This window comes from Squalius cephalus (genome assembly GCF_949319135.1).
Source record: "Squalius cephalus genome assembly, chromosome: 2".
In the NCBI taxonomy this organism is placed as follows: Eukaryota; Metazoa; Chordata; class Actinopteri; order Cypriniformes; family Leuciscidae; genus Squalius; species Squalius cephalus.
In genome coordinates, this window is record NC_137123.1 from 38,577,897 (window position 1) to 38,598,709 (window position 20,813).

The 20,813-nt window shown below is 46.6% G+C and overlaps 2 protein-coding genes across 2 annotated transcripts in view; one reads left to right on the forward strand and one right to left on the reverse strand.

Annotated features, from left to right (window-relative positions):
• timmdc1 (translocase of inner mitochondrial membrane domain containing 1) overlaps positions 1–20,813 on the forward strand; it is a 159,451-nt gene that overhangs the window by 23,546 nt on the left and 115,092 nt on the right. The window contains exons 3-4 of the mRNA XM_079847970.1: positions 19,980–20,145; positions 20,360–20,448. Of these exons, the coding sequence (XP_079704096.1) occupies positions 19,980–20,145; positions 20,360–20,448 (255 nt within the window). The remainder of the gene's footprint in view (positions 1–19,979; positions 20,146–20,359; positions 20,449–20,813) is intronic.
• LOC307145102 (uncharacterized protein) overlaps positions 17,729–20,813 on the reverse strand; it is a 590,539-nt gene continuing 587,454 nt past the window's right edge. The window contains exon 2 of the mRNA XM_079847927.1: positions 17,729–19,845. Coding sequence (XP_079704053.1) covers positions 17,832–19,292 — 1,461 coding nt within the window. The 5' untranslated portion in view covers positions 19,293–19,845 and the 3' untranslated portion in view covers positions 17,729–17,831. The remainder of the gene's footprint in view (positions 19,846–20,813) is intronic.

Here is a 20,813-nt window from a genome sequence, read left to right on the forward strand (position 1 = left end):
AGCATCATGCTAGCTACATGCTAATCATGATAACATGATGCTAGCATGATGCTAATAATGCTAGCATGATGCTAGCAACATGCTAATAATGCTAGCATGATACTAGCTACATGCTAATCATGCTAGCATCTTGCTACAAACATGCTAGCAAACATGCTATTCATGTTAGCATCTTGTTAAAAAATGCTAGCATCATGCTAACAACATGCTAATCATGCTAGCTACATTCACGTTAGCTTTTGCTAAAAACATGCTAGCATGATGCTAACAACATGCTAATCATATTAGCATCATGCTAGCAACATGCTAGCATTATGTTAGTCACATGCTTATAATGCTAGCATGATGATCATTTTGTTATAATCTTGCTAAAAACTAGCTAAACGCACTTTAGCAACCGAGTGGCGAGTTTTGCCACTGCAAGCACCACTTCACATTTTCTTCAGGAAATGTACATTCTAGTTATTATTATTATTATTATTCTTATTATTATTCTGGACAAAGTTTGGCGCGAAACTCGCCCCGCACCGTTTGTCACAGACCCCTGAGTGAGGTGTCAAATCGAGCGGCTCATTGAGGAGAGGTGTGCTATGACTTTTCTAAGCGATCGGGTGTACGATGTTCGCACAGCGGACGAAAAAGCGGCCAAAAAAGTCCCATTGACTTTACATTGGGAGTTCTAAAAATATTTGAATCCCAACTGCCGTTTTCACACACACAGACTCCAAAGGGCCTGACACCCCTGCATCTCTCCCTCTCTCTCTCCCTCAGAGGATTTAAATTATCAAGCAGCCAATAAGTAATGGCCTAAAATCTTCATAGCCACACCCTAGCAAACAGCTTCAGCACCCTAGCAACCACTAAGAGCTCCCTAGCAACCACCCTAAACCAAAAAAATGTTTATTTTTACAATTTTTTGTATTTTTTAACGCAATATTACACTCGTGGCCTTGCAATATTGCTCCATGCTTGTGCCTATTCGGCCATAGGCACGAGGCCGCAGGCCGAGTACTGAAGGCACTCGTTATTAAAGATTTTAATAACTCTATAAAAACTCCATAGTAACCATCTTTGACAACTACCAACCACCTAGTAACACCATAGCAACTAAAAAAAATACCTTAGCAACCATCCTGAACCACCCTAGCAACGTCTAGAAACGCTCTAGTAACCACCAAAAATACCGTAGCAACTACCCAGAACACCCTAGCAACTGTCTAGCAACCCCCCAGAACACCTATCAACTGCCTAGCAACCACCCAGAACACCCTAGCAACTGCCTAGCAACGCCCTAGCATCCACCCAAAATACCATAGCAACTGCCTAGCAACACCATAGCAACCACCCAGAACACCCTAGCAACCACCCAGAATACCCTAGCAACCACCAAGAATACCCTAGCAAATGCCTAGCAACCACCCAGAACACCCTAGCAACCACCTGGCAACAACATCTTGCTAAAAACATGCTAGCAACATGTTAATCATGCTAGCATCATGCCGTACTGAAGGCACTCGCAACCACCCAGAACACCCTAGCAACTGCTTTTTTGAAAAAAATTAAAGCAATATTACACTCGTGGCCTTGCGAAATTGCTCCATTCTATCTATGGCCGTACATAAGGCACTCGCAACCACCCAGAACACCCTAGCAACTGCCTAGCAACCACCCAGAACACTCTAGCAACTGCCTAGCAACGCCCTAGCATCCACCCAGAATACCATAGCAACTGCCTAGCAACACCATAGCAACCACCCAGAACACCCTAGCAACCACCTAGAATACCCTAGCAACTGCCTAGCAACCACCCAGAACACCTTAGCAACTGCCTAGCAACACCATAGCAACCACCCAGAACACCCTAGCAACCACCTGGCAACAGCATCTTGCTAAAAACATGCTAGCAACATGCTAAACATGCTAGCATCATGCTAGCAACATGCTAATCATGCTACCAACATGTTAATCAAGCTAGCACCATGTTAGCAACATGCTAATCAAGCTAGCATCATGTTAGCAACATGCTAATCAAGCTAGCATATTGCTAGCAACATGCTAATCATGTTAGCATCTAGCTAAAAACATGTTAGCAAAATGCTAATCATGCTAGCATCATGCTACCAACATGCTAATCAAGCTAGCATCATGCTAATAAAGCTAGCATCATGCTAACAACATACTAATAATGCTAGCATTATGCTAGCAACATGCTAATCAAGCTAGCATCATGCTAACAACATACTAATAATGCTAGCATTATGCTAGCAACATGCTAATCAAGCTAGCATAATGCTAGCAACATGCTAATCATGTTAAATGACGATCAAAACTCGGAAAAACTCCCATTGACTTACATTAGGGAGTTCTAAAAAAATTCAAATTTAGATTCAAACTGACCAACCGACGAAAATTCAAATCAAAACACCTTGAAGACTAAACCAAACTGCCGTTCTATATACTATATGAGCCATTGAGACTCATTTAAACTAATGCACTCTAAACTCATACACTTTTAAAGTAATTAACTTATAAACTCATGAATTCATAGACTTATGAACTCTAAAACTCATAAATTAATAAACTCTGAACTCTTAAACTCATTTAAATTTATAAACTCTAAACTCATTTAAACTTATAAACTAAACTCAAAAACTTGTACACTTATAAACTCATCCATTTATACACTTATAAACTCTAAACTCATAAACTCTGAGTGTGTGTGTGTACACACACACACACACACACACACTCTAAACTCATTTAAACTTATAAACTCAAAACTCAAAAACTCGTAAACTACTTTAAACTTCAAACCACTTTAAACTTATTAAGTTTAAAGCTTCCAGCTCCCAAGCAACTCCATAGCAACCAAACTTGAGTACCCTAGCAACCGTTTTGCAAGACCTATATCTCTGCATCAGAACATCGTATAGAGATGAGGTTTGGCTCTTTTGACTCATGCTAGCAAACAGCACTTCCAACATGCTACACATGCTAGCAGTGAATAGCTACATGCTAATAGCGATTAGTTAAGTGCTAAATCATGCCAAGATCATGCTAAGAACTCCATAGTAACCATCTGTGACAACTACCAACCACCTAGTAACACCATAGCAACAGCCCAGAACACCCTAGCAACCGCCTAGCAACCACCCAGAATACCTTAGCAACCGCCTTGCAACACCATAGCAACCACCCAGCACACCCTAGAAACCACCTAGCAACCACCCAGAATACCTTAGTAACCGCCTAGCAACACCATAGCAACCACCAAAACACCCTAGCAACCGCCTAGCAACACCCTAGCAACCACCTAGAATACCCTAGCAACCACCTAGCAACACCCTAGCAACCACCCAGCATACCCTAGCAACTGCCTAGCAACACCATAGCAACCACCCAGAACACCCTAGCAACCGCCTAGCAACATCATAGCAACCACCTAGAACACCCTAGCAACCGCCTAGCAACACCCTAACAACCCCCAGAATACCCTAGCAACCACCTAGCAACAGCATAGCAACACGTAGCAACACCCTAGCAACCAACCAGAATACCCTAGCAACACCATAGCAACCACCAAAACACCCTAGCAACCGCCTAGCAACATCATAGCAACCACCTAGAACACCCTGGCAACCGCCTAGCAACACCCTAGCAACCCCCCATAATACCCTAGCAACAGCATAGCAACCACCAAAACACCCTAGCAACCGCCTAGCAACAGCATAGCAACCACCAAAACACCCTAGCAACCGCCTAGCAACAGCATAGCAACCACCCAGAACACCCTAGCAACAGCATAGCAACCACCCAAAACACCCTAGCAACCGCCTAGCAACCACCCAGAATACCCTAGCAACAGCATAGCAACCACCCAGAACACCCTAGCAACCGCCTAGCAACCACCCAGAATACCCTAGCAACCACCTAGCAACACCATAGCAACAACCCAGAACACCCTAGCAACCGCCTAGCAACCACCCAGAATACCCTAGCAACTGCCTAGCAACACCATAGCAACCACCCAGAACACCCTAGCAACCGCCTAGCAACATCATAGCAACCACCTAGAACACCCTAGCAACACCCTAACAACCCCCAGAATACCCTAGCAACCACCTAGCAACACCCTAGCAACCAACTAGAATACCCTAGCAACACCATAGCAACCACCAAAACACCCTAGCAACCGCCTAGCAACATCATAGCAACCACCTAGAACACCCTGGCAACCGCCTAGCAACACCCTAGCAACCCCCCATAATACCCTAGCAACAGCATAGCAACCACCAAAACACCCTAGCAACCGCCTAGCAACACCCTAGCAACCACCTAGAATACCCTAGCAACCACCTAGCAACACCCTAGCAACCACCCAGCATACCCTAGCAACTGCCTAGCAACACCATAGCAACCACCCAGAACACCCTAGCAACTGCCTAGCAACATCATAGCAACCACCTAGAACACCCTAGCAACCGCCTAGCAACACCCTAACAACCCCCAGAATACCCTAGCAACCACCTAGCAACAGCATAGCAACACGTAGCAACACCCTAGCAACCAACCAGAATACCCTAGCAACACCATAGCAACCACCAAAACACCCTAGCAACCGCCTAGCAACATCATAGCAACCACCTAGAACACCCTGGCAACCGCCTAGCAACACCCTAGCAACCCCCCATAATACCCTAGCAACAGCATAGCAACCACCAAAACACCCTAGCAACCACCTAGCAACAGCATAGCAACCACCAAAACACCCTAGCAACCGCCTAGCAACAGCATAGCAACCACCCAGAACACCCTAGCAACAGCATAGCAACCACCCAAAACACCCTAGCAACCGCCTAGCAACCACCCAGAATACCCTAGCAACAGCATAGCAACCACCCAGAACACCCTAGCAACCGCCTAGCAACCACCCAGAATACCCTAGCAACCACCTAGCAACACCATAGCAACAACCCAGAACACCCTAGCAACCGCCTAGCAACCACCCAGAATACCCTAGCAACCGCCTAGCAACACCATAGCAACAACCCAGAATACCCTAGCAACCGCCTAGCAACCACCCAGAATACCCTAGCAACCGCCTAGCAACACCATAGCAACCACCCAGAACACCCTAGCAACCGTCTAGCAACACCATAGCAACCACCCAGAAAACCCTAGCAACCGCCCAGCAACCCCCAGAATACCCTAGCAACCGCCCAGCAACCCCCAGAATACCCTAGCAACTGCCCAGCAACCACCCAGAATACCCTAGCAACCGCCTAGCAATAGCATAGCAACGCCTAGCAACACCCTAGCAACCACTCAGAATATCCTAGCAACCGCCTAGCAACACCCTAGCAACCACCCAGAGTACCCTAGCAACTGCCTAGCAACACCATAGCAAACACCAAAACACCCTAGCAACCGCCTAGCAACATCATAGCAACCACCCAGAACACCCTAGCAACCGCCTAGCAACACCCTAGCAACCCCCAAGAATACCCTAGCAACCGCCTAGCAACAGCATAGCAACCACCAAAACACCCTAGCAACCACCTAGCAACACCCTAGTAACCCCCCAGAATACCCTAGCAACCGCCTAGCAACAGCATAGCAACTACCAAAACACCCTAGCAACCGCCTAGCAACACCCTAGCAACCCCCCAGAATACCCTAGCAACAGCATAGCAACCACCAAAACACCCTAGCAACCACCTAGCAACAGCATAGCAACCACCCAGAACACCCTAGCAACCGCCTAGCAACAGCATAGCAACCACCCAGAACACCCTAGCAACAGCCTAGCAACCACCCAAAATACCCTAGCAACCACTTAGCAACACCAAAGCAACCACCCAGAATACCCTAGCAACCGCCTAGCAACACCATAGCGACCACCCATAACATCCTAGCAACCGCCTAGCAAAAAACGTTCTGGTCCAAACTTTCTCAAGCCAACTTCAAAGTTTGTCTCGACGAACTTTTGCATCTAGTTATTATTATTCTTCTTTTAAAAACTGTTGACTCAAACTCGTCCTAGAACTTTAACTCTACATACTCCAAACTCGGCTCAGACCTTCAAACTGTTATGAAGTTAGTTGCTATATCTTTTCAGACTGATCGGACTTACGGTTTTCCTAAAAATGCCGATCAAAACTCGGAAAAACTCCCATTGACTTACATTGGGGAGTTCTAAAAAATTCAAATCCAGATTCAAACTCACCAACCGACAAAAATTTAAATCTAAACACCTTGAAGACTAAACCAAACTGTCGTTCTATATACTATATGAGCCATTGAGACTCATTTAAACTAATACACTCTAAACTCATGAATTCATAGACTTATGAACTCTTAAACTCATAAATTAATAAACTCTGAACTCTTAACTCTTCCGAGTCGCCGATCACGCCGGCGTGATCAAATCACATGACCAGTTTAAGACGTCGAAGCATAAAAACAAAGTCACGTTGAGCGCTGCTGTCCACTTCTGTCGAAAGTGCTGGCTTGAAACTCTATTTTACTTTTTGTTTTGTGTTGATAGACCAAGTAAAAACGGAGATATGATCATTTAAACTTTATATACAAAAATATTGAAAATATTGACGCGTTCGTAAAGGAATGCAAGATGGGATGCGACAGGCGTTGCATTTATTCTCATAACTTCGTCGTTTTTTGTCATAAAACAAAACGGAGAAAAATGTGTGAATCTGCTGACTCTGCTCTTCAGGCTGCACATTTTAGGGAGTGGAGGAGGAGCCAACTGAGCAAAGAAGTGAAATTGAAAGGCGCCCGCGGGAGTCGGGAGATTGACGGAGTAGACAGAGAGACATATATATAGAAAGAGAGAGAGAGAGATATTATTGCTAGTTTTTGGAAAAGTTTGAATAGATTTTGAGAGTAGTTTAGGAGTAGTGTATATAGTTTAGGTAGTTTTTTTGTGGAAGGAAAATGAAGCGAATGTCTTTGGTCTCATTGTTGACAGAAACTGTTTTGAGGAGTGGCACAGATAAAAAAAAAAACTCACCTGATATTCGTTGTAAATAGTTGTATATATAGTTTGATTTTGTGTTCATTTTACCTTTTGTATAGTATATTTGCACTTTTTAGGAACCCCTCTTACTCAAGGAATGAAAGCCCTGTAATGTAGCTGTCTGTGTAATTGTACATGAAGTGTTTTGTAGAGTTTCTAAGCAAAAAAGAAAAGAAAAAAACGCCTATTGCCACACCTGCTTTTTGCTGTATATAGGTAGATTTTATCTCAATTTTACCTTTTTTATGTTGTATTTGCACTAATTGGGAACCCTCATACTCTGGGAATGCAAGGCCTTAAATATAGCTCTCTGTATAATTGTGTGCATAAACTTTTAAAAAGTGGCAAAGCTAAAAAGAGAAAAAAAAGCCTATGGCTACACTCGCTTTTTTTTTTGTAAATCATATTTTTTTTGTATATAGCTTGATTATATCTTAATTTTACCTGTATATGTTGACATTTACAACTTGTGTTTACATTTTAAACCTTTTAAAATGCTTCATTGAGCATGTTTGTGTTTTTTGTAGTAAAAAAAATATAATTTTTCTATTCGGATTTAGTGTTTTTTGTGTGATTTTGGGTCCAGTATGTTGATACAGTACATAAAAGTGAAAAAATAATTGTCTGTTCATATAGGTGATGTTGTGCTGAAAAAAACAATACCAAACATTGGTGTGGTAAACATTTGTTTATGTCGCAAAATAAAAAAAATAAAAAGTACTCAAAAACGGCCAAAATAGCCCAAGACTCCGAAGAGTTAAAGGGGGGGTACAATGGTGTTTCATGTATTCAGAGTTGTTTACAGTGTTAAAGAGATAGATTCTCATGCTAAACATGGGCAAAGTTTTAAAAAAATATTTTGGACGAATAACGGAGAATTTCTATGCTGAAAATCTTACTTCCGGGTTGGTACAAGTTTCGGCTGGTTTTTTTTAGATCGTGGATCTAATGACGTAGATCAGAGTGGAACTCCTTATATGAGCATTTCTCTCGGAAAAGCTCGCCCGCGAGCACGTCGACTAGAGGAGAGCGAGACCGCGCACATCAACGCGCTTCAACAGGAAATCATCGGCAGCGCTGCATAGGATTTGTTCAAGAATGTCTCCAAAAAAGTGTGTATTTGGATGTGAGGGAAAGCTTACCGTGTTCAGTTTTCCAAAGAACCCAGTGTTACAGGAACAGTGGATGCAGTTTGTTTTTCCGGGGCAGCAACGGAGTGTAGGAAGTGCGGTTGTGTGTTCTGGTCGTTTCAGTGACGAATGTTTTATTAACAAGGCTCAGGTCGACGCTGGATTTGCAAATCGTTTGCTATTAAAACGTGGAGCGGTCCCAGTGATAAAAGACCCCATTCATGTAAGTACAACTGGATCAGATTTCTGTCTTTTGCTGGAAATCAAGAACTACCGCTTGACTCTATAGCTCCGCCTCCAGGACCTCGGCTTTTTCCGGAGAGAATCGGAAAGCTGTATTTTTCTTTTCTAAATATAATAAAACTAAACACTTTTTTGAGATATTAAGGATGCACTACTACTCTATAGGTACTCAAGATTAACATGAGATTAGGTGAAACTGTGCATGTTATGTACCCTTTAAACTCATTTAAACTTATAAACTCTAAACTCATTTAAACTTATAAACTCAAAACTCAAAAACTCATAAACTTATAAACTCTAAACTCAAACTCTTGAGTGTGCGTGTGTGTGTGTGTCTGTCTGAGTGAGTGTGTGTGTGTGTGTTTGTGTGTGTGTGTGTGTGTGTGTGTGTGTGTGTTTATCTATCTAACTTATTTATCTATCTATCTGTCATAAACTTCAAACTACTGTAAACTACTTTAAACTTCAAACCACTTTAAACTTAAACCACTTTAAACTTCTTACGTTTAAAGCTCCCAGCTCCCAAGCAACTCCATAGCAACCAAACTTGAGTACCCTAGCAACCGTTTTGCAAGACCTATATCTCTGCATCAGAACATCGTATAGAGATGAGGTTTGGCTCTTTTGACTCATGCTAGCAAACAGCACTTCCAACATGCTACACATGCTAGCAGTGAATAGCTACATGCTAATAGCGATTAGTTAAGTGCTAAATCATGCCAAGATCATACAAAGAACTCTATCAAAACTCCATAGTAACCATCTGTGACAACTACCAACCACCTAGCAACACCATAGCAACCACCCAGAACACCCTAGCAATCGTCTAGCAACACCATAGCAACCACCCAGAACACCCTAGCAACCGCCTAGCAACCACCCAGAATACCTTAGCAACCGCCTAGCAACACCATAGCAACCACTCAGAACACCCTAGCAACCAACCAGAATACCCTAGCAACCACCTAGCAACAGCATAGCAACCACCCAGAACACCCTAGCAACCGCCTAGCAACACCCTAGCAACCACCCAGAACACCCTAGCAACCGCCTAGCAACCACCTAAAATACCTTAGCAACTGCCTAGCAACACCATAGCAACCACCCAGAACACCCTAGCAACCAACCAGAATACCCTAGCAACCACCTAGCAACAGCATAGCAACCACCCAGAACACCCTAGCAACCGCCTAGCAACACCCTAGCAACCACCCAGAACACCCTAGCAACCGCCTAGCAACCACCCAAAATACCTTAGCAACTGCCTAGCAACACCATAGCAACCACCCAGAACACCCTAGCAACCACCTAGCAAAAAACTTTCTGGTCCAAACTTTCTCAAGCCAACTTAAAGTTTGTCTCGACGAACTTTCGCATCTAGTTATTATTCTTCTTACTAAAAATTTCTGACTCAAACTCCTCCTAGAGCTTTAACTCTACATACTCCAAACTCGGCTCAGACACTCAAACTGATCTGACCAGGTGTGCTATATCTTTTCAGACTGACCGGACTTACGGTTTTCCTAAAAATGACGATCAAAACTCGGAAACACTCCCATTGACTTAACATTGGGGAGTTCTAAAAAATTCAAATCCAGATTCAAACTCACCAACCGACAAAAATTTAAATCTAAACACCTTGAAGACTAAACCAAATTGCCGTTCTATATACTATTCATAGATGCCACCTACGTCACTACAAATAGAACGCCGCCATATTTGCGACCGACTCGCCCGGTATGGCCGTCCAAACTGCCCATTTGAATGAGAGAGAGAGACAGAGATACCTGGAGAAAATTTCTATTTTAGGCTCCGATCCTTATTTTTTACCCCCAGTTTTCTTTAGTCCATTATTATCTGCCCCAGGCTTGCCCCAATTGGCCTTTCATTATATAGAAATACTTAAGTCATAGAGCTTCATGGCGCGCGTTCATGAGAGTCGAGGCGATGTCATGAATGAATCTATGAATCTGCAGCTGTTCGGCTGGCATGAATGAATCTATCTAATCCGTCCATCAGCACAGCCAGAGACATTAGCCGAATATCATAAAAGAAAAATCAATATTTTTTGCATGACAGCCCCCCAGTAGCCTAGGCTAATGTTACTCATTCACTTTCATTACATCGACAAGAAGAGTCTCCATTAGGCTACATATTCAAAAATGTCCCTTTGTCTTCCACGGAAAGTAAACTTAAGGATTTGCACATGAAGGTGAGTAAATGACGGCAGAATTATTATTTTTGGAAGAACTAGTCCTTTAATATGCATTTCAAGGCTGAGATTATGCATCGTCTGCAGAGCTAACGTTAACGTTACTTACACAAAATAACATCTAAAGCGCATGTGACGAAGACAATATCTTTATGAACTTCAGAAAAATATGTATTAGATTTAGGTAGGTATTAACTAACAGACAGACAGACAGACAGTTATATTCAAAACAACCCCAAATCTTACTAACTTACCATGATAAAGTGCATTTAAACAGATCCAACAATAAAATGAAGACAAAACATTATCTGTCGATATCTGTCTATAATGTTGGCCACTGAGAGTATAATGGAAATATAATTAACCACAAACCAACATGAGACTTCAAGTCTTTTAAATAAATGATTCTCTCTTCTCTCTTCTCTCTTCTTTTGGTATAGAATAAAATACCAGTTCAGGGTTCCTCTTTCGGCTGTTGTTGCAGCCAACTGCACAACATATTGCAGGCATTACTGAGACCGCCGCGGTCGCAAAGATGGCGGCGCAAAGCTACAGTGACGTCATGTGAATCGAATGAATATGAGCCATTGAGACTCATTTAAACTAATAAACTCTAACCTCATACACTTATAAACTAATTAACTTATAAACTCATGAATTCATTTCACACAGAATTTAACATATTTCATTTTATTTAGTTTTAAAGGCACACTATGTAATTTTTCGCCGCTAGAGGTCGCTTATTCAAAACAACGGCGTAGCTCGATGGCGCCATGATTTTCGCTCGAGAGCAGTAGAGCTTTTATTATGCCGCAGATGACCTCTTCCGCTTCTTCCGGTCATATTTGTGGGGTAACAGTTTAGCGATATTTGAATGTGTTGAAAGTTATGTTATAATGCTACTCTGTGCATTCGCTACTATGCGGCTACGATGAGAAGCTTGTTACACTGCAGTGAGCTAGATCGATATTAGGTATGGTAAAACATGGTACTCGCGGTAAATCAAAAAACAAGATTTAAACAATATGACTAACTGTATTTAGATAAGAATTAGTTTTCTATCGATTTAATGTATCCAAGCAGTTGCTCACTTGTCTAATAAAACACATAATATATTATAGCGTCGTTGGTGTTTACATGGTTTCTACAGAATAAAACCGGAAATCGAGGTAGCGTGGGCATGATGTCATTGATAGGCGACGCATGGACACGGTCCGTGTCCTGGTTAAAATTGCTTATATCGCTGGATTTAAACATTCTTGGAAACATTTGGGATAAGGTAAGTACACAAGTCAACTAAATATATAACATTGTTCTAGTGGTTTTTGGATATTTTAATCCAAAAATCTTACATGGTTTGCCTTTTAATAGGCATAATAATAATAATAAATAAAGACACGATCAGTGAATGGATTTAAAGGTGTATTGTGTAATATTTAGGAGGATCTGTTGACAGAAATGCAATATCATATACATAACTATGTTTTCAGTGGTGTATGAAGACCTTACTTAATGAACCGTTATGATTTTATTACCTTAGAATGAGCCATTTCTTTCTACATACAGTACACCACGGGTCCCCTTGCATTGAAATGCGCCGACATGTTTCTACAGTAGCCCTAAACGGACAAACGCGTTTCATCACTATGTTGTCCTTTGTGCAAGGAAGCTATCTAAAGTCAGCGAATAAAACACTGACACAATGATGAACAAGTAACAATAATATTCACAATTACATGTCGTTTTACTGAATAATAAAGTAAACATAATTTCTTAATTTATCTTTGTAAAGAAACCTCATTGCTTAACTGGCTACTCTCTGCTGTCTCAGACGACGACATTTTTTCCTGTCGGTCACCGTAACTTCTTTTGGTTGCAATTCGCAACCTCACCACTAGATGCCACTAAAAACCACACACTGCACCTTTAAAAGGCTGTGAGATGGGATATATAAATATATTTATATTTTTATGTTCTTACATTTTCTTTGATCATTTATTGATAAACTTCATTTAAATGCTGTCTATAGACAACATTGTGCGCAATATAATAGCCTATAATATATTGATATAATAATTTTGCCATTCTTAATTAAAAATAAATATTATTATAGGCCTATCCATTTCTGACTATTTCTGACATAAAAATAAATATTATTATAGGCCTATCCATTTCTGACTATTTCTGACATGAGAAATAGATTTAGTTCCCTCAACATATGAAGTCGTGGTCACAAGAAAAAAATATGTAATTCTCTCAACATAGAATCTCAAGACCACAACTTTACATCGTGTGGCCACGACATAAGGATGACGTTATCTCAAAAAAATGTGTGGGCATGACTTATCACGTTTCCATGAGTTTATATGTCATGGCTACGACAAAACTAAGTGAACAGAACGTGTCCCCTCCCGGTCACCGTACGAAGTCATTTTCCATCCTTTAATTTGCTGCAGATCTTAGGTGAAAATTTTATGTTTTTTCCCTCTACAAAATAGTGGATTACTCAGTAAATCCAGGGCATTTAATATTGTGGTTTTGATTTATTCATATCAAGTGTACACAACTATAGTGGTGGTGTAGTTAAGGTGAGTGTGTTTGTAATTTACTGTGTTGTGATCGCAGAACCTTTGAGAATGTTTCAAAATTGTGTCCAAAACAATGCACCTCATGTTTCAGGATGCCAAAACGTTTCGGTTACTCACGTAACCTCTGTTCTCTCTAGAAGAGGGAACGAGTATTGCGTAGTTGCTACGCTAGGGAAAGCCTTTCTTTCTCGAGATACTGAAGCCAAAAATTATCCTTAATTTTTATAATCTTGTCAACGCAGTGCGGCAGCCTGCAGACCTAGGGCGAGCTACTAGCGTGCCCATTGGCTGCCCTGCGGCAACTGCAGCAGCCTACCGCTGAGCCCTTGGCGTGACGTCACGACCAATGAGCGCGCTTGGCGCGCTTACTGCGTCACAGCCCGCGAAAAGGGGGGTGTGGCTTAGCGTATATAAACAGGGCTCGGAGGCTGCTTCTCTGGTTTCTGTCGCATGAAGCGAAATGAGCTCGTGGCGCGAGCACGGCGGGCTACGCAATACTCGTTCCCTCTTCTAGAGAGAACAGAGGTTACGTGAGTAACCGAAACGTTCTCTTACGAGAGGTTCTCTCGTATTGCGTAGTTGCTACGCTACGGGAACGCCCTTGTCAACGCCGTGCGCGCCCAGCATCCACTGAATGAGTCCCAGGGAGAGCCCGGGGAACGTGATAGCGGAGAGCCGGGCGGCCTAAAGAGGGCTAGCGCCGTACATAAGCACACACTAGGGGGTTTGGAGCGGCACGGCCGGTCCGAACTGACAATTCCCTGCATAGTGCAGCTCAACCAGTAGAGCTAAATCACACACCGTAGCCCGCGCACAGATAGTGGGCCGGCATACGCGAGACTTAGACTGATAACACTTTCGCCTGCAAGGCGGGAACATCCAGGTTGTAAAACCTAACAAATGTAGAGGGGGAGGCCCAGCCTGCCGCTGCACAAATGTCATGAATGGGAATCCCGCTGGACCACGCCCACGACGAGGCCATGCCTCTGGTGGAGTGAGCTCGAATGCCCAATGGGCACTGCAGGTCTTTAGACGCATAAGCCACAGCAATAGCGTCCACTATCCATCTGGACAGGCTGTGTTTCGAGGCGGCGAGACCCTTGGTGCGCCCACCAAACGAAACAAAGAGCTGATCCGAGCGCCTGAAAGCGGCGGACCGTGAAATGTAGTTCCTCAACGCCCTGACCGGGCAGAGGAGATTACCATCGGCCTCGCTGCCATGCGTTGGCAGGGCTGAGAGGGAAATGACCTGTGCTCTGAAGGGAGTGCCCAAAATTTTGGGAACGTACCCATGCCTCGGTCTGAGAATGACTTTGGAGTCATTAGGTCCGAACTCGAGGCACGCGGCGTTAATAGATAACGCGTGAAGGTCTCCCACTCGTTTGACTGAAGACAGTGCTATCAGAAAAACGGTTTTGAGCGTGAGGTATTTCATATCCACAGTTTCCAAGGGTTCGAAGGGATGCGCTCTCAGGGCCTCCAAGACCAGAGAAAGATCCCACATAGGAACCGCGGGGGGTCGCGGGGGGTTCATCCTCCTGGCTCCCCTAAGGAAGCGGATGACGAACTCGTTCCTTCCTAATGCGCGGCCCCGCTCTGAAACAGAGAGCGCTGAAATGGCCGCAACATAGACTTTGAGCGTGGAGGGGGACCTGCCCGCGTCCAGTAGCTCTTGAAGGAAACACAGAATTCGCGATACCCCACATGTCTGTGGATTGAGCCCCTTAGCAGTGCACCATCTGTTAAACACTGACCATTTCGACATGTAGAGCCGCCTCGTAGAGGGGGCTCTAGATTGTATGATCGTGTTCATGACCCCGTCTGGCAGATCAGCGTGTAATCGTTGAGGCTCCACGCATGCAGAGACCAGCGCTCTGGATGGGGATGCCATATCGAGCCGCGGGCTTGAGAGAGAAGGTCTCTCTTCACCGGTATCGGCCAGGGGGCTGAGTCTGCCAGCTGTATTAGATCCGGGAACCAAGCTTGGTTCTCCCAGCATGGGGCTATGAGGAGCACTGAGTGGCGCGCTTCCCTGATTCTCTCGATGACCTGAGGCAGCAGAGAGACCGGGGGAAAAGCGTACAACGGGCCGCTGGGCCAGGTCTGGGCCAGCGCGTCCTCGTTCTTCGAGAAGAACTCTGGGCAATGAGCGTTGTCTTTTGACGCAAAAAGGTCGACTTTCGCTTTGCCGAAACGGCGCCACAGTAACTGGACTGTTTGGGGGTGTAGAGACCACTCCCCAGGGGGAACGTTGTCCCTGGACAGTCTGTCGGGACCCTCGTTCAGGTGGCCAGGCACATGCGCGGCTCTCAGCGAGCGCAGAGAGTGCTGAGCCCACACGAGGAGGCGTTCCGCCAGGGTGCAGAGCGTCTTTGATCTGACACCGCCCTGGCGATTCACATAGGCCACTACCGATGTATTGTCCGTGCGGACTAGAACATGGTGACCGTGGAGGAATGGGAGGAAGTGTTTGAGCGCTTTCTCGACCGCGAGCATCTCTAGACAGTTTATGTGTAGGAGATTCTCCTGGTCTGACCAGCGGCCATAGACCGGTCTGCCTTCGAAGAGCGCTCCCCAACCTAGGTTGGAAGCGTCTGTCGAGACAACTTTCCGGTGTGAAATCACTCCCATAGTCACTCCCGTGAGATACCATTCGGCTGCCAGCCAGGGCTGCAGGGCTGAAATGCAGCCCTGATTCACTCTGACTCGCAAGCCGCCGGCCGCCCAGGCTCGGTGGGGCACGCGCGCTTTCAGCCAGCGTTGAAGCGGGCGCATGCGCAGTAAGCCCAGCTGGAGCGCTGCTGCAGCTGAGGCCATATGCCCCAAGATACGCTGGAATGTCCTCAGCGGAACCCGGCTGCCTATTTGGAGGGATGCGGCGAGGAGGCGGATGCGGCGCGCGCGCTGCTCCGACAGTCTGGCCGTCATAGCCACCGAGTCCAGTTCTATTCCAAGAAAGGAAATTGACTGACGGGGCGATAGCGAGCTCTTGGTCCAGTTGACCGAGAGACCCAGCTCCTCCAAATGGCTGAGAAGCGCTGTTCTGTGAGACACAAGTTCCGTCTCTGACTGCGCTAGAATAAGCCAATCGTCCAGATAATTCAGTATTCGCATTCCCTGTTTTCTCAGGGGAGCGAGGGCCGTGTCCATGCATTTCGTAAATGTACGGGGTGCCAAAGACAGGCCGAAGGGCAGGACTGTGTACTGATATACTCGACCGTTGAAGGCGAATCTCAAGAATGGCCTGTGACGGGGAGTTATCTGGATCTGAAAGTATGCGTCTTTTAGATCGAGAGAGATAAACCAGTCTCCTGGGCGAATCTGCGCGAGGATTTTTCTGGTTGTGATCATTTTGAACGGCCGTCTCATGAGGGCTTTGTTCAGATGTCTCAGATCTAAAATAGGTCTTAACGCTCCGTCCTTCTTGGGTACGAGGAAGTAGCGGCTGTAAAAGCCCGACTCGCTCAGAGAAGGATGAACCTGTTCTATAGCCCCTTTGCGCAGCAGCTTCGCTATTTCTGCTTGAAGCAGGTGCGCAGCTTCTGAACTCACTCTCGTCTCCGTCTGTGCTGTAAAGCGCGGAGGGCGACGAGCGAATTGAAGCGAATAGCCGTGTTTTATAGTATTCAGCACCCATTCTGACGCGCCCTGAATCGCTTCCCATGCTTTCGCATGCATAGCTAGGGGTCGAATGGTCTCTGGGTTCAGATCGCCGCGCTGCGCGGGATGGGGAACCTGTATCAGAGAGGATGGAGCGGCGTGCGCGCCGCTGGTGCTCGAACACGGGGGCTGGTAAACAGTATTGGCCGACTGAACAGCATTCAGTAGCTCGGTCCCATCGGATGGAGCGTGATTTGCTGTCAAACATCCCAGGCGCGAGAGTGGCGTGGGGATTATAATGTCTAAAAGTGAGTGCGCGTGCTCGTGAGCGGGCGCAGAGTTTACACTTATGACATGGCCAGTGTTTGGGAGCTTTAGAGGGTCTGTGACCCAAGGTAACTGACTGGCAGAGCGAACAGCGGGTAGGTGTGAGCACAAGGCTGTGGGCACATTTTCTACACTTAATACTCGAGCGGCTTGCGTCCGCTTCATGAGAGAGCGCTCTGTGCGCGTTACCATGGGGACCCTGTTTGTGTGAAGCAGTGAGCACATGGGAGTGGGCACATTTTCTACACTTATAATACTCTCGGCCTGAGCCGTTGTTGCCCGGGGTAACCGAGTGACAGAGCGAGTTACGGGTAGATGTGAGCACAGAGTTGTGGGCACATTTACTACACTTAGTACTCGAGCGGTGTGTGACCGCTTTATGAGAGAGCGCTCTGAGCGCGTTACCATGGGGACCGTGTTTGTGTGAAGCAGTGAGCACGTGGGAGTGGGCACATTTTCTGCACTTACAACACCTTCGGCCGGAGCCGGAAAACCCGAATTTACACTCTTTCTGAGATTTATTTGGGCCGCCGTAAAAACGGCGTTTGTGTGCAGGCGAGCGAGTGGTATTACTGGCTCGTTGGCTGCGGTGTAAGCTGCTGCAGTAGCCTGTACTGAGGGGACTGACAGAGCTGGGCGTTTTGATGGCGGTCCGGCCGCAGCGGGACTCAGCCATCTTTTCCTCCCTGCGGGTGCTAGGAGGACTTCGCGGGCTCAGACTTCAGCGTTATCTTGGGACGCGGACCCCGGGGGGGCGGCGGTCTGTGACGGCTGGTTGAGCGCGACCTAGGGCGGCCGCCCTGGCGTCGCTGCGAAGCAGTTGGTGGCCGAGACGAGCGCTGTGTGGAGCTGCGCGCAGGAGGCTGAGCTTGAGAGCGGCCTGCGGCTGGGCTCGAGCGGCGGGGCAGGAAGAGATTCATAGCCTGCGACGCCTTCTGTACTTCAGAGAAGCGGTCCACAATCCCGCTGACCGCAGGGCCGAAGAGGCCAGTGGGCGAGAGCGGGGCGTTGAGGAAAACAGCGCGTTCTGACTCACTCATATCCGCCAGCGTCAACCATAAGTGTCTGTCGATGACGGTGAGCGCGGCCATGGATCTGCCGATGGCTTGTGCAGCGGTTTTGGTAGCGCGGAGCGAAAGGTCCGTCGCGCTGCGCAGATCTGTTAAGGCTGTGTGATCCGAGCCCTTCTCGTCCAATTCACGGAGGAGGTCGGCTTGCAGGATCTGGAGAACAGCCATCGAGTGCAGGGCGGAAGCAGCTTGGCCGGAGGCGGCGAATGCGCGGCCGGCGAGAGCTGATGTGGTCCTGCAGGCTTTGGACGGCAGGGCAGACTTTGAGCGCCATCTAGCAGACGGCGGGCAAAGGTGCGTTGCCACCGCTTCCTCAACGGAAGGGATGCCGGTATATCCTTTCTCGGCGGCCCCGTCCACCTGGGAGAGGGCCGAGGAGACAGATGAGCGGAGTCTAGCGGAGAAGGGCGCGTTCCACGACTTCGATAGCTCCGCATGGAGCTCGGGCAGGAAGGGTGCTGACCTAGAGGCTGGCGCTTGGCGGCGGCTAGGCAGAAAACACCCGTCGAGTCGGTTCGGCGCGGGCTCCTTGGGTGGGGACCAGTCCAATCCCAGTCGGTCGACCGCTTTGGTGAGGAGGCGGATAAGCTCCGCGTCAACACTGGAGCGGGACCTGCCAGACTCTGGAGTCGAGGAGGCGGAGCGGTGAGAGCCCGACCATTCCTCGCTGTCCGAAGCAAGCAGAGAGCAGCTGTCAGCGGCGTCATCTGCTTCATCCCCAAAGGCGACGGCAGTGCAGGCAGTGGCCGGCCGCTGCGCGTCGGTGAAGGGCGGGGGAGAAGGAGAGAGCGAGGCTCGCGGGAGGGGCTCCGGCGAGCGCTCAGCTATAACCACCGGCTCGGGAGGCCTTTGAGAGCGGCGTTTCTTCTTTCGCGGCCCTGAAGAGGCAGCCGGGGAAGGTGGAGGATCATCAAACATGGCGAGTCGAGCCCGCAGGGTCGACATCGGCAAGTCCTCACACTGTTCGCAGCCGCCCGTGGAGAGGGCGCGGGCTGCGTGGTCGAGGCCCAGGCAGAGAGCGCAGACCACGTGGCGGTCTCCGTCGCTGAGCGAGGCTCTGCACGAGCCACAGGATGAGCGAGGCATTTGCAACAACGCCTCGCGCTCTTTTAGATGCAAAGTGTGTCGCGGGGCGAACACACACACACATACAACACAGAGCAGTAAAGGATATATTCGCCGGATAGCGAAGCAGGCAGGGAAGGCTGAAGGCGGCGAAGGCGGCCGGCGTCCTCAGGCTGAGATCCTCGGCGTGCTGGTCGCTTGATTCAACGGCGGCTTCCTCGGAGAGCAGCGATGCGAAGAGCTTCGCTGAAAAGACAGAAATCAGAGAAGCAGCCTCCGAGCCCTGTTTATATACGCTAAGCCACACCCCCCTTTTCGCGGGCTGTGACGCAGTAAGCGCGCCAAGCGCGCTCATTGGTCGTGACGTCACGCCAAGGGCTCAGCGGTAGGCTGCTGCAGTTGCCGCAGGGCAGCCAATGGGCACGCTAGTAGCTCGCCCTAGGTCTGCAGGCTGCCGCACTGCGTTGACAAGATTATAAAAATTAAGGATAATTTTTGGCTTCAGTATCTCGAGAAAGAAAGGCTTTCCCTAGCGTAGCAACTACGCAATACGAGAGAACCTCTCGTAAGAGAACTGGGTTTGTCTCCAGAAAACCAGAGACATCTGGTTACCATATTGTGCGCAATATCAGAGACACTCTTATGGACTATATATGGTGCATGGTGCATTTGCTGCTTCTCTTTAATTATGTTCTGCTCTCCACACAGTGAAGGTGAGATGTACTCAGAAGAGTTAAGGAATATAGTAAAGTGTGGAATTGCTGCAGCCATAGTAGGGATGGTCTATGGAGGCCTACCAGGAGCCAGACATGCTCGTGAGAGATTTATTCAGCTCAGCCAGGCTGCAATGTACCAAAACAGAGTGGATGCAGTGGTAAGACACAAGACAGGCTGAAAATGTATTCATCTGTTTGTAGTGGTTTTGTCATGTTTTGTTCATACAGATATCTGCTCTAATTTCCCATTGTTTTTTAAGGCTTGAATTGCTTTGTTTTAGATTTTATATAGCTGAAAAGCACATTATTTTATGTGGTCAAAATATGCACATATTGATGTTCTATATACTTTTTTTTTTTTTGTCTCACCAGCGCTCCGCACATAATGCAGCTATTCGTGGGTTTGTGAGCTTTGGCTTGAGGTGGAGCTGGAGGGTAGCAGCATTTGTGACCCTGTTTAAGTAAGTATAGATATATTGAGTTGTAATGTTTGTGAATCAGTTTAATTACACTTTTGAATTAACTTGTCTTACTTAGTGTTAATGGTAATGTTTTTTGTTTGTTTATTATTTATGAGCATAAAAAAAATGTAAGTTTTTATGTCAAATATTTTTGTCCTCTCCTATATATAATATTTAAAGGGGGGGTGAAATGCTCATTTTCACTCAATCTCCTGTTAATCTTGAGTACCTATAGAGTAGTATTGCATCCTTCATATCTCCAAAAAGTCTTTAGTTTTATTATATTTATAAAAGAAAGATAAGCTGTACCGAGTCTTTCCGGAAAAAACCGAGCGTCTGGAGGCGGGCCGTGTGGGCGAAGCCAG